Raw genomic sequence first — 14,287 nt, forward strand, 5'->3', positions numbered from 1 at the left:
GAGTTTCTTCCTGACGACACGGGGACTGATGTAGGGCCATTCAAATATGTCACACATGAGCTGACCTCTTAGGTTTCATATCTACCTTTCACGTTCAGCCTAAAACACGAGACTAAGCTTCCTGGTTAGAAATAGTGTAGTATATTATATCAGTAGTATATTATATCATGTCATTATCCGTGTCCAGTTATTTAGAAATAATATTCCTACATAATGTTTGTGTAATGAATTAAAGTTCTGTCTTGTTACACATGTGATTTTTTTTTTATTGTGCTACAAACTAAAAGGATTTGAAAAGAAAACGTTTCTCAGTCTTATCTATAAGATTAAGACAAACATTTAAAACCCTTGTTTGTCAAAATAGTTAGCCATATAAGCATCAGTGACTATCTTAGCTTGCGTGATCTCTACAGATAAGCTTTGAGTGTTAGATAAGGGGCTGGTTTTCATGCCATTAGGCTGCAAATTCAGTGTTGTTATACCATGAAAGTACATAAGGATTGAGCAATGCATCTAAAGGGGAAGTGGATGAGCTGCAGAGCTGCAGAGCTGCAGGTTCCCTCTCAGCTTCCTGCAGCAGTCAGAAAAGATGCAAATGAGACGTGTGCGACGAGTGTAACAGGAGGCGCGACTGTTTTACTACATCAGATAAACTCCTACGCTTCACAATGAAGAATAACCAACTGATTCAAAGCGGTTTGTATATGCCAGTGTATGGATCCCTGTTTATTTATGAGCAGCTAAAGTGTGTTTTTCTTCCTAGTTGAACATTTAACATTAAAAATCTTTGAACTCTTTCAGTGCACTTGGCTCAGCTCTGCCCACAGCTACAAACAGCCTCTGCTTTGATCATGAAAGTTAAGAGGACATTATGCCAGTTCAGTGTCACTTATTCTCTAAGGGTAGTCTCCAGTGGTGGAAAGCAACTCATTTCCTCCTTGAAATTTCTTTCTTTAAAGATGAGTTTTCTTTCCTGCAGCATTTGGTGCTTTCCAGGGTCTTCAGCCTTCATTAGAATACCTCTCTCCATCTGCATTTCCTCTTCCTCCCCTTCCAAGCATCATTGTAGGGCCTATTTTGGCCCACGATCAGGTCTCTTAGGTCTGCTGATAGCTTCCGGTTATTCTGGAAGGTTTTAAATAGGTTTTAGCGGTAAATATCTTTAATATGAAAATAAGCTTTAAATAAAATCCTGTGGTGAAAGAGGTGAAACATTTATGTGTTCAGTCTTGTGAACGAAGGGCAGATTTCTCACACTCAACTGGAGTCCACTATTCATGTCCACACACACACGCTGGTGTGACGTCAATGCTGATTGGTGGAGGAGTTTAGGCTGAAGGCAGCCTGTTGCCTGGATATGAGCAGCAGCCGTGCCGAAGTTCACTCTGAAAACGATCAAAACTCATTTAGAAATAATTACTTGTCACTTTACAATCGCTGTGTAAGAACAGCAAAACTGCAGCTGTGTGTGTTACAGTGCAGTGTTGCAGCCCTACAGCACTGGTCGTGCTGAAATGCACCGAAAGTGACACAAAGGTAAATATTGTGTTATTGTATTACCAACAAGCTGCTCTCTGACCTGTGATTGGCCTCCTTTGGAAGTAAAGGCGCTGTTGTTTCCTGCTTGTCATGCTGACACACACACACAAACACACACAATAACCCATCTTCCTCTCTAATGAGCTGATTGATGATCTGTTATTCTGCCCTTGTGTGCGTGTGTGTGTTATGCGTGGCTGATGACGTGTGAGGTTGAATGGGGGGCGGGATTTTGTCTGATGAGGACAAAGACAGCAGGGGGTCATTAAACACACACAGACACACACACCCATACATACACACCTATCCTTCGGAGCATGTGAACCTCTGTGGCCCCGCCCCGTTCCACAGGAAATAGTTGCAAACCACGACTCAGTCTCCACGGTGATGCTTTACGAGCTGACGGGACGACTGGGGTCAGGGGTCACAAGGAGACGGAGGGAAAGGCGAAGCTATCCTTTCTTTTGGGTGCGGTTATAATGGCGGCTCCCGAATATTCTAGGATTCAACTCAACATCTGGAACTTAATCTGGGACTCCAGGATTATCTTCATATTCCCCTGGAAGATTTTAAGTATCTCACTTAAAAGACCCAAGCCATTCCAGGAATCCCGGAAGCCCCTGAAAGACTGATTGAGTCATTCATTCTATCTGGAAGAATCCTGGAAGTGAAATCAAATTTTCCCTTAAGGACCCTGAGGACCATGCAGGATCTATTTGATTCTCTCCATGTTCGATTCTCTATTTTCAACTGCTGGAGAATCTCGATGTACCTTAAAATGTTCCACAAGTTGCTGACTTGTGGAACATATTTTAGTCTGCATGAACATCTTTACTGACTTTTAGTTCTCAAGAAAGTCTAGAACTCCTTCTTTAAGGACAATCACATCCTTTGGCTTTCTCTCAAGAACATCTACAACACCTTCAGTAACTTACTAAACTTTTCCTGGAAACCTTGATCCAATAAACCATTTAACTCAATGAATTTTGTCAAGTATATGTGGAACTAGCCTACAAAGAATACCTAAACCTCCTGCAGGATCATTTCTCTTCTGAAAGCTCTTCAGAATCTCCTAGAAGTTCTTCAGAGTAAAGAAGGAAATTTCTCAGTACAACTCTTTGAGCTTAAATTGTTAGAAATAAATGTGTTTGGAAAAATAAAGTTCTGGTATCTCATTGTCCAGACTGACCTTTAATTATAAAATTATAGTTATAAAAACTATTTGTTAATTCACAAAATAAATTATGTTTGACTCCCCTGAACTAGAAAGTTTTCTGTTTTGTTTTTTACCTTCAGAATCTTCAAGAGCCCTGAAACATTTCAAAGACTGTACTTCTTTACTATACTTTTAGTACTTTAGTGACTAAATCAGACAAACTATTTCCAACTTACCCTACTGCAATCGCGTCTTTAACAACATCTGTTTCCAGAAACTCTGAAAGTGCTCCTGGAACTTCCTCAATGACAACAATAGACACTTGAAACTACAGTAGAAGGAGGCCCATTCTGTCTCCTGTCATGACTTTTACAACATGTTCAAATACCACTTGCACCTATTTGTGACTCCTGGAAACTTTTCAAGAACCCAGAACCATTTCCAGGACTGTATGAGCCTGTTCCTTTCCATTTAGTGTTTTCTTAATTACTCATGGAAGAATTCGCCTTCTTCAAGAACATCTAGATGTTTGAGAGTAGTTTTGAGGGTTTGTCTCACCTGGAAAGCTTTCAAAGCCAAGACATTTTTAGCTCTGTTATAGGTCACTAGATGACAACCCTTTCAGTCATTGAATGTTGTAAAGACACCTCAAACTGACCTAGGAAAGACCCTGGAGCTACAATGAGGACAATCTGAGACCCTCATGAAACTTGTGAACACTCCTATGGTCTTTGAAACACCACAAGGACTTCAAGATGCTTTTAAAACACCAAAGGAAACTATTTCAAACCAAAGAAGCCTCTTCAAGGATTCCTTGAACTTCCTCCAGAACTTGATGATTAAACTTTGTCGATTGAATATTTTTATCTATTTTGTTTTTTTTGAGTGTTTTTTGTAACACATGCATCCATTGAGTCCAGATTCATCTGTGTGTGCGTCGTTGTGAGTGTGTGAACCCGTTGTCTGGGGTGACAGCAGTAAGAATGTGTGACATCATAGCGCCGAGTCGTATAAAAGTGTCAGCCCGCCGCCGGCACACAGATACTGACTGGTCCTGAGATGAGACAGGACAGACACCAGTGATAGTTAAAAAAAGAAAAAAAAAGAAAAACCAAAAGCTTTTACGACTTGTTCTGAGACTGATAATCAATTACTGCGATTGGAGAAAAACAGTTGGATTGATCGGACGACCAGCAGAATCTTTTATTTGACTTTGATTTTTGTTGGAATATTTTTGAGAAACTGTTTGTCAGTAAGTTCTGCTTCTTTATTATCCTAATCATCAAATTTACTAATACATAAACATCAGAAAATGACATTTAAACTTCAAAAATATTTCATCAAATTAAAGAAAATCTAAATTGAAATTTACTAAATAATCCAGTTTAATAACTCCCATAACCCAATGAAGATTTATTCATATCTAATAATAAAATAACAAAAATCAAAATTTATTTTAAGTCTAAATTTTCTAACTAGCCTTCTTTTACTTAAAATGTTTTTTAACTCTATTGTATTGAATTGAATTCAATAATAAAAATCTAAACACCTTCAGTTTGGTAGACTATAATCTACATCTGTAATCTGAGACTGTAATAATCAATTTAAAAAAACTATTCATGACCACATTGTAAAAAAACAGAATTGTACAAACGTGAATAAAGCTACAAATTTGTTAAGATGCACAAATAAATTCAAATTTGTGTTAAAAATATATTTTTGTTTCTTTTTTAATACCACAACAAAATTTGACCCAATCAGTTTTTATCTCCTGATCAGGTTATTTCACCACAATATTCACTTTTATCAAGTCACAGCAATCCTCTGACCGATAGATGGCGCTGTAGGCTTTAATAACCTTCAGTCAGAGCTACACGTAACTCAGCTATTTCATGTTCTTCTTAAAGCTTATAGGTTAAAAACAGTCATGGTGGTGTGTTTTTTTAACTAAATGTTTTTTGTACAAACAAAGATGGCTGCTGCTTCATCTCCTTTCATTTCCCTCATCTTCCTCCTCTTCCTCGCTATTGCTGCGGAGTTAAAACCGTCACCTCAACGAGACAACAAACAGGTCAGTGGAGAACTTCCTTTTCATCATTACCTTCATTCTCTTTTTACACCCTTTATTTTAATCATTATCTTTGTCCTCATTATCTTCATTCATCGTCTTCATCGATAGTTTCTGCTCTTTTTATTGATTATTTCAGCTTTAATAAAGAGATACAATGAAACAGATCTCATAGTCAGAGATGATCTTAGATTAACAGCATGGTGTCATCAGCATAAGTGAGTCTGTGTAAGATTTTTCAGTGCTCCACCGATCAGTGACACATAATAGGAAGATTAATGTGACACTTAAAAAATGTCATCTGTTTGATGTTTTAAAGACTTGTTTTAAAGACTCAAATATGGGGCAAAGGTTAATGGACCCATCGTTACAAGAGTACTAACCAATATATAATATGGCTTACTCTAAGTTCTGTTATGTGGGACCAGTGTGTAATCTGAGTAATCTGATTACTTGACTACTCTGTGTACTTGAGGTACAGTTATCAACATTCACTAGAAAAGGCAGTGAATCACACAGATGATTACTGACTGTATTTCAGGTTTTACACTCTCTGTTTGGCTCTCGTCTTTCAACTCTCATCTTGGCCACTCCCACTTTTGATGACATCACAGAGGGATCAGCTGGACAGCTCACCTCCACAACTCCTTCTGCAGTACTGCCTGTGAGCCACACCCTTGCAAAGCGAGTGAACAGCAGAACTGAAGCAGTCCCTCAGTTCTTTCTCAACTTCCTGCGGCAACAGACCAAGATGAGGAGGTGGAGCCGCAAGTCGATGATGGGAGGGAGAGGATGCTTTGGGATGAAGATGGACCGTATTGGGTCCATGAGTGGTCTGGGCTGTTAGACATATGTGTCACCATGGTAACTACACTACGACCTAAGCTCCGCCTGACGTTGCATGACCTCTGACCTCCAGAAGGATGAATTTTTCCACTGGGCAAAGACTTCATGTTGGATCTTTACTAATAAAGGACTAAAGGAAACGTACTAATGACCTCTGACCTCTGACGCCTGGCTCCAGTGCAGCCAGCAGGACTCTGTGTGTGTGAGAGACGAACATGTTTTAAACATGTAGATATATTTGTGTGTGTAAGAACATTAGGCATTTAGCTCACAGCAGGAAATGATCCGCTTCACACGCCTTTTCACTACAGGAAGTACTCTGTGTTGCTCCAGTGAGGGGCGGAGTCTGGATAATGTGTGCAGGACATGGCAGGTTAAAGACAGATGAATGTCCAATCTGATAGTGTTGCACATTTTTGCGCTTTTACATGTGTCTCTGTCGGGTGATGTACTGGAAAGCTGATCACAGTGGGGCATGTGTGAAAGCAGCTTAATAGACGACCATGTGTTAAACATGCAGGTATGTGTGTGTTTGTGTGGACCGACTGCAGCCAACAATAAACTACAGAGAAAACCTCACTGGGCTTATGTTGCTTTGATTCAACAGGTAAATAACATCACACAGATATTTATTACAACATTAATATTAATGAAAGCTTCAGTTTTTACTGTGTGAACTTCCTGTTTATGGTGACACTGAACGGACATTATGGTGCTTCCAACAAGGAAGAAGAATCCTAAATAGGAATGCATATTATGGCTCTGTAACAGCAGGAATGTATTTATCTGTTGTTTAACCAGGAAAACATTTTGAGGTTAAAGACTTGAGAAATACCAAGGGCTCAGGGAAGAGCTTGAGAAGAACAACATCGGAGATCTCTGTCCAGAAGAGCACGGTCCTAGGAACAGCTAAGATACTGCGCAGGACCGCTCTACCTTTCTGAGAACCAAAAGAAAACCTACTTTTTAAGAACTCGCTAACTCAAGAGTGACATCGCTCCCAAGTTTTGACATATGAGTTTCAAAATATCTCTTCAAGCATGTTATGAAGATGCATTAATGTTATGAGATGACCAAAATAATAGTCAGTGCTAGGTTTTTAAAATAAAAGCCCAATTTCAACTGTTTTCACCTTACTGTAATTACTTACTCCACTGAGATGATGTCAGGCTGTTATGAAGTAAACAGTAATGTGTAAGGTGACTGTTTAGCAAGTCTGAAGCCTGAGCTTTTGGCTCACTGGGATCATTTTTACAGGTTTATCCCATTGTATGAAATTTAGCAAAGTGAGTTATTTATAGATGCAGTTTAACGGAAAAGACAGAATCACAGCACATGAGCAAGAAAACGGGAGAGACTTTTATTAGCCTTGCCACAAGGGTTACTTCTTATTGCCTGTGATCTGGTTTTGAAAACTTATAGCAGACTATAAGATGCTTTGTGATGTTTAAGGTAATGAAAGTTATTCTTTTATCCTGTGTTCATTTCATCTGTTTCTTTAGGAAATGGTTTATTACCTTGTCTCCACGTGAGACTCCTTTAGTTTGTGTTATTAGTGCGCCCTCATGTGGCAGATGCCAGTGAGTGCAGTTACCTAAGTTTGCGCACAGCATGCTTCACTAAAACCAAGCTAGAACAAGGAAGAAGTGTTTTTACAAACACGTGTCTGAGTATTCGTCAAATTAATTTATCATAAACATGTTTGTGATAAATAAACAGGTCAGCTGTTTGTTTTACTTTGTTTGTTGTCACTGTTGTTGGAGTGTTATTTTGAAACAGACAGTGAAGACATCACTTGACTTCCTTTTACATATTTCCCAAAGCTTTCTTATGATAAGTCCACTGCCACTTTTCATTTATCAGTTTTTCTCTTTTATCTCATAATTTGAAGCTTCTAGTTGAAGTCAGTGATATGACCAGCTCTATTAAAAGTTGATCATGAAGTTCTTTTGGATAGATATTAATATCTTGTGCAAATACCAAGTTTTCTTAATTTTCTTAATTCTTTGGTCAGGATTTTCTGAACAGAGTGCCATTTACATCAGTGGATGGTTCATGGTGTTGGTGGTGGAACACATCATAAAATGTGTGACGCCTTAATAATTTTACTGGTTAAAGGTTAAAATACAAAAATGATCATATCATTACATTGTTAGAGAAAATGGCATTCATTCACACTGAAAAAGACTAGAAATAATAAAAGATAATCTTCTTCTTCTTCTTCTTCTTCTTCTTCTTCTTATTATTATTATTATTATTATTATTATTATTAAGGTGGTCTAAGTTGAAACTTGAGAGGAAGAAATACATTTTAAGACATGTTACCTAAAACTTGAATTTAATCACCACTCGTTTCAAAGTGATTTCCTTCTTCTTCTTCTTCTTCTTCTTCTTTTGGGTCCTCCTTTTTGGAGTTGCCACAGTGCATCTTATCTGCTCGGCAGTTCCATTTTCAACATCCTATGCACATGTCCACACCATCTCGACCTTGCTTCTATAACTTTGTCTCCAAACTGCTCTTCCTAATTTCTTATCCTCTCCATCTCGATCACTCCCAATGACGTTCTTAACACATTCAGCTCGGCCTTCTGTCTGTTCATCAGTGCCACTGTCTTCAAACCAAACATCACAGCACGTCTCACTAACATCTTATAAACCTTCTGTTTCACTCTTGCTGCTTCTGTAACAAATCACCCTTGACACTCGTTTCCATCCTCCCCACCCTGCCTGCACTTTCTTCTTCACCTCTCTTTTACACTGTCAGTTGCATGGTTGACCCCAGGAACCTCATCTACGTCACTCCTTTTACTCCTCGCACGTTCATTTTATCCACTTGCCTCATCCTCACACATGTTATCTGTCTTATTTCCTCTTCTCTCTCCTCCTCCTGCTCCCTTCTCTCCCAACAGATCAAAACATCATCTGCAAACATTCATAAGACTTCGTCATGTTGAACCAGTTTCAGTAATTGTTTAATAATATTACATTTATTTTGAATATTTCTACGTTTTTTAAGAATATATAATTATTTTTGTATTTCTGGTGAAATTTCTGACATGCACAGGTTGTTCCCGCCTCTCGGGGGCAGCATGCAGACATTTGGCTGTTCCCTGTCACGTGACGAGGTCAGTAGTTCCGGGGTCAGGGCTCGCTCAGCTAACATCAAGCAAACCGTTGACGGTAACACGGAAACAGAACGAGCTGACTGTCCTCTCCTCCGGGACGTTCTCCTCCGCTAACAGCGAGCCTCCTGCCTCTGGATCCCGGCTGTTCCCGCCTCTTCCTCCGTCCTCCTGGTCCGCACCGGTCAATAAGCCTGAAGCATGTCGGCAGTGCAGCGGATGAAAGTGGCAAACGAGCGACACAGCAAGACGATCACACAGCGGGGACACGTCCAGAAAACGTCGGTAGGGAAACCAGGGCTAACGGCTGACCCGTTAACTTAGAGCCCGTGGGCTGTGGCCGGCGTGTGGTCTGTAGATGTGATGTTCGTGTAGAAGTGAGCATTTAACTACGTTTATTTGATTTATTTAGAGTCGAATCCAGGAAACAGCTAGCTCGCTAAGTTAGCCACGGAGCTCTGTTACCATCACAGTCGCCATCATGCTGCATGTAATTGTTGTTAAAAACCAGTGAAATGGTGGGATAGTAACAGAGGTCCCGCTGCTGGCGCACTGTGAGTGGCTGTTTAGTGTGTCATCTTAAAGAGAGCCAGAGTCCTTCAGGAAAGCTGGAGTTTTAGCGCGCCGCTCGATTGTAATTTATAGAAATACGATTTTATTCTAATATATTAAAGGTTTATTTTGTGGTGTTCAATCGGCACGCACACATAAAGCTGTCGGCTGTTTGTGAGCTTTTTGGGGGCTTTAATCGTCCATCCCCTCTGTGTAATGAGGTGTAAACAGATGGAGTGGGCGGAGGCGTGCAGCTCAGTGCGCACATTTAAAACAGAATTTGAGGCAAAGAAGGTGATGTTAGGGAATCACACGCAGGCCGAATTTAACAAAGGGCTTCGGACCGTTTAAATGAAGATCAGCTGCTCGATTCTGTCCGTGCAGACAGAGAGCAGCGTTAAATGAGCTGTTTTCTGAATGGAGTCTGGTGCAGAGTGGCTGGTTTGGCAGGTGTAACAAGAGAGTGAGCGCACACAAAGCTGTGTGTGTGTGTGTGTGAGCAGTTATGAGTGTGACACACACAGAGTCAGCCTAACTTTTTATACTGTGAGGCGATTCTCAAGGAACTCGAAGCCACAGATGTGATTTAGTAAACATCTGTAAACACCCAGCTTTGTACTTTTGAAGCTTAAATTCAGAGACATTTAGCTAGCGTGCCATCAGCAGGCACGCTAGCTCAGGATATTTACAGTGTGTGGTGGGCGACTGTGACAAACCACAGTTTGCCTTGATTCAGTTGGTGGTGTCACACCGTACAACAGAACTACTTGTGTTTTCTGTTTGATGAACAAAGAAGTATTTGATGTTTGAATACCTGTAAAACCCCTCTTAAAATATGGTTTAAATATACATTTATTACAGTTCTAGTGATATTTGCACTGCTTTGGCACAACAAATATTTCATTGAAGCAGCACCACGTGAATCAACCAATGCTGAGGCTATACTGGCATCTTTACATGGTCCCTGCTGCTCAGTCCCATCGAGCTAACTTTAGCTTATGTTACAGCAGCCAAAATGTATGTAAACAGTGTGCGTTACTAGGCAACTACGTGTGCCATTAATGTCCAGCGCTGCGTTCATTATTATATTAACGTGACGTCTTCAGCGGTTTGAGGTATAAGTGGCCTTCCTGTTATACCACATATTGCAAATGGTAACATGACGGGTTTTATTTTAACAGGGTTACATAATTTAAACATTTTTAAAGTTCTAGTGTTTAAAATAACTCAAAGGTCAGAGCTTGGAGCTCTGAGGCATGAATGGATCTCATCAGTCAGGGTTTGGCCCTGTAATGATGACCTCCAGACGTTAAGGTGAACACAGTAAACACTGACTGTCCACGGAAATCTTTTCATTTGCTAGCAGAAGTCTTTGAAACGGGACGATTACAGCAGGGATGTTAGCTGAAATATTCAGCGGCTGTCGCACGTCCTGTTTGCCTGTCCTGTCTACAGTTCGGTTTCTCAGGTTGTCTTTGGTTTGTTGGAGACTTTTGGTTTTCTCTTAGCGTTGACCTGCCAACACTCCCTCCTCACCTGTCACAAAATGTCATTTTTTTCAGCTCGTCTGTCCTTGCAGTAGACAAACCAGTTAGAACGGTCTCACCTCGTGTTTCTCTACTTTACTCATCCTGCTGCATAAACGAGGCTTCATGAAGCACAAGCTTAAATCTCAGGATTAAGCAACTGAAATGTGTGAAACAAAGTCGCATATAATGTAAACAGTGTAAAGGTATCATAAGAGAAGTGTTGTGAAAACACCAAAGACGCCTGTTTTCACCACGAGGTGTTATCATTACCATCAGAATAAAAAGAACCAAGTTCTATGTGGAAGTAAAACTCAAAAGGCTTCCACGGGACGCTTTTGACGGTGCGTGGTTTCTCTGTGTTTTCCAGCGGCCAGTAAACGATGAGAAGTCTCCGGTGGGCCCGTGGCTGCTCGCTCTGTTCGTCTTTGTGGTTTGTGGATCAGGTGAGTTTATCCCCTGCAGGTGATACAGATGTTGATACAGCTGCTGATGCAGACGGGCTCTGCTTCCCGCTCAGCTGATCCTATCTCTGTGGTGTTTCTGCAGAACTCTATCAGCTCTCGAAACTCTGAGTCACATTTTTTTCTTCAGTTTTGTCTTCAGCCTGCAGGATACGGAGTCAGAAGGTCTTCCTGTGACAGATTGCACTTTTATCGCTGCCAGTCAGGACTTGCCATCTCTAATTAGCGTTTGGTAACACATGTCAAAAAACAGTCGCTTTAAATAGATGGGAGTTAGCTCTCCTGCTTTTCTCAGCCTGTTTTTTAATTGTAGGTCACAATAGAATCTCTGTTTGTGCCGTGGCTTTGAGGCATAGAGCCGTTGAGCACAGTACGTATCACTCCGCGAGGCTCCTCGGTAGCTGTAATGCTCTGACAATCCATCAAGCGGTGCACTAAAGTCGTACTAAAACATTTTTGACAGATTGCTGAGCGCCGTGTACCACATAAAATCGGTTCGCGGCCATCAAGCACAACCCGAATTCATACATAAGGCGCGCTGTCAACTTTTGAGAAAATGCAAGGATTTTAGGCTGTGCAGCGCCTCTGGGCTGCATGGCGTTAGCGTGGTTAGCTCGTTAGCGTGGTTAGCTAGCTAACACGTTGACGGCGTCCAGCCCCACGCACGGGGCGATGTGCAGTAACTCGGACACGGCAAATTCCGTTAACATCTTGTCGCTTCCTGCAGGTGAAGCGATGGGGGAGGAGGGGGAGCTGTGTTCAGTGAAGGAGGGGCGAGGCCGAGTAACGTTGCGTAAAGATGAAAGTGGACGAAAGAGAGGCAAACTTGCGGCTCCACAAGTATAATTATAACGTAACATAGACTATATCGATATAAAGGATATTGTCACATCTTATATCTCGTATAAAAATATATCGATACTTTTTAAAAACTCGATATATCGCCCAGCCCTAATGTGCAGATTGCTACATCTATTTAGGAGCATGTGTGTGAATAAAAAGTATTACAAGGCTCAACACTCTTCGTTAACATGACAATAAACCTGGAGAGAGAGAAACATGTTTGCTTTACTTTTTGGATTAACTGCGATCGTTACTATTACTGCAATCACAATCAAAGCCTCTGAAGATAAAAAGCTATTAAGAGTCCTCTATTAAAGCACTGATCATCAAATTTAATGGGGTGTCTCTAGTTGTAATACCTCAGTAGATAGGCGGGCACATCCATCCTTATCCATAGGTAAGTATATGAATACTTGCCTGTGGATAAGATAAACAGGACAGTTGGTAAAGTAGATTAAGCCATATTATGGATCATTACACAGGTAGTTAAGTAGGTAGGTAAATGAGTGGGTATAATGAGATGAGAGAGATGATGAGATAGCCTTTATGTGTCAGTTGCAGGTCTTTTGCCCACAACCGAGATGACAGACCTTGCCGACCGTACATACAATACAAACATCACATTGGGGAGACAGGTCAGGCCAGGTAGCGAGGAAAAAAACATTGAAATGTGTAACACAAGAAGGATAATACAGGAATGCACAGGTATCAACACACCATAACACAATAAACACAGACAAGCAACATGGGAAAGAGTTCCAGTGTGTACATCTGATCTGGGACCGCTGCAATCTTTCGACTGCGCCTCCAGCTGACCCGATGTCCACATCATGGGGGAGGTAAGCGTTGGAGGTGGCGTTGGATCCGGGGTAGGGAGGGTGATGCGTCAGTGAGTGCTTATCAGTATCAGTATATGTATGTGTGTGCGTGTCCATAGTTCAGCTGAGACAGTGTCCTTCGCCCTGCCAGGCTAAGTAAACAGTCTTCCAGCCAACCCAGGTGGCCTTGTAGGGAATGGGAAGGAACAGACTCAACACAGTCGTTATCAGGGAGTTGTTGTTCGGCTCCAGCCTTGAGCTGGCGCCGAAGGGGTAGCCGGGTTATGATGGTAATTGAGAATTTCAAGCTGTTTTTTAACACTCCGACACTGGTCTCTCAGTCTCCCGTTAATAGCTGCGAGCTTCTCCGTGATGTTATTAGCCGTCGATTCTGTGGTCTTGTCACTCTTTTTGCTCACATAGCAGATTCTGAGACCTCACGACCGCAGCCAACTGATCCGAGGTGTAATCCAGCTCCGCCCAGAGATGTTGTTCTGAGTTGATTCTTTCCTGATGTAATCCAACATACATACGCTCAAAGGTGTTATTCTGAGCATTCACTGCAGTCGTAAGCGCCTCCAAGCTCTTAACCATGCTGCCTTCAGTGAGCCCTTTCTGAGAAGTCGCACCTGTCGTTCCAATCCCAGCGGGCAGCCTTGTGGGGGTTTGAACAGCCGGTTCCGCTTTCTTAATTCTCCGATAAGCCAGGGCCAAGCCAGCTCCGATCAGCAAGAACCCTGTTATCATGGTTCCGAATAGGTAGATATCTTCAGCGTCCTCGATCGACAGTCCCGCCAGGCACACGATTCCGTCTGCCACCCGTCCATCGTGTATCCGGCAGGGAAAGTCCCTCCAGGGCACTCGGGCTCTCCCGAGCCCAGACTTCTCGTTAGAAAGGGTGTCAATAGCATTCAGAGACCAGTTGATCAAATCCATAATTCTCTTTTAGGTTTTAGAACACAGACTGTGAGAGAGTGTTCCAGGGAAAGTAAATACAAAAAACACGGCTAGACAAGACATAAGAACTAGCAGGGAAGATAAGGGAGAGGAGAAAAGTGCGTCCGCCTCCTCCGAGAGCCAAAGTAGAAGTTGCAGGTAGGTGCATAGATAGAGAGGCTTTAGGTACAGAGACACCTATGGGTGTCTATGTAGGAAGATTTTAGGCAGGTAGAGGGTATGATGGTAGTTAGATATGGGTTGGTATATAGGTAGATAAGTAGGTGGGAACATAGTTTGGTAGATGGATGCAGCAGGTTCGTCAGTAGGTGGATCTGCACATATCTTGGAAGGTAACTGTGTAGGTAGATGGAGACATAGAGGAGCATGTTTCCCACTGAGCTGTGGCCGTTGTTC

General features: G+C 41.6%; 2 protein-coding genes across 2 annotated transcripts in view; both read left to right on the forward strand.

Annotated features, from left to right (window-relative positions):
* Window positions 1-3,755: 3,755 nt before the first annotated feature.
* si:ch73-265d7.2 (C-type natriuretic peptide 2) lies at window positions 3,756-6,695 on the forward strand. Its single transcript, XM_005951820.3, has 3 exons — window positions 3,756-3,947; window positions 4,668-4,766; window positions 5,305-6,695. The coding sequence occupies exons 2-3, from the start codon at window positions 4,668-4,670 to the stop codon at window positions 5,608-5,610; spliced, it is 405 nt and encodes a 134-aa protein (XP_005951882.3). The 5' UTR covers window positions 3,756-3,947; the 3' UTR covers window positions 5,611-6,695.
* A 2,040-nt stretch (window positions 6,696-8,735) lies between these two features.
* Window positions 8,736-14,287, forward strand: part of zgc:85858 (uncharacterized protein LOC405879 homolog) — an 8,462-nt gene continuing 2,910 nt past the window's right edge. Inside the window, exons 1-2 of the mRNA XM_005951819.2 lie at window positions 8,736-9,016; window positions 11,180-11,255. Of these exons, the coding sequence (XP_005951881.1) occupies window positions 8,933-9,016; window positions 11,180-11,255 (160 nt within the window). The 5' untranslated portion in view covers window positions 8,736-8,932. The remainder of the gene's footprint in view (window positions 9,017-11,179; window positions 11,256-14,287) is intronic.

The sequence above is a fragment of the Haplochromis burtoni genome, unplaced genomic scaffold (assembly GCF_018398535.1).
Source record: "Haplochromis burtoni strain Fernald_Lab_line unplaced genomic scaffold, NCSU_Asbu1 Contig_1129, whole genome shotgun sequence".
Classification (NCBI taxonomy): Eukaryota; Metazoa; Chordata; class Actinopteri; order Cichliformes; family Cichlidae; genus Haplochromis; species Haplochromis burtoni.

Bases quoted from the DNA above. Each gene is read 5' to 3' on its own strand.
- si:ch73-265d7.2 (XM_005951820.3), top strand. From the start codon at position 4,668: ATGGCTGCTGCTTCATCTCCTTTCATTTCCCTCATCTTCCTCCTCTTC. The intron at 4,767-5,304 runs GTCAGTGGAGAA...ACTGTATTTCAG, and splicing joins CTCAACGAGACAACAAACAG to GTTTTACACTCTCTGTTTGG.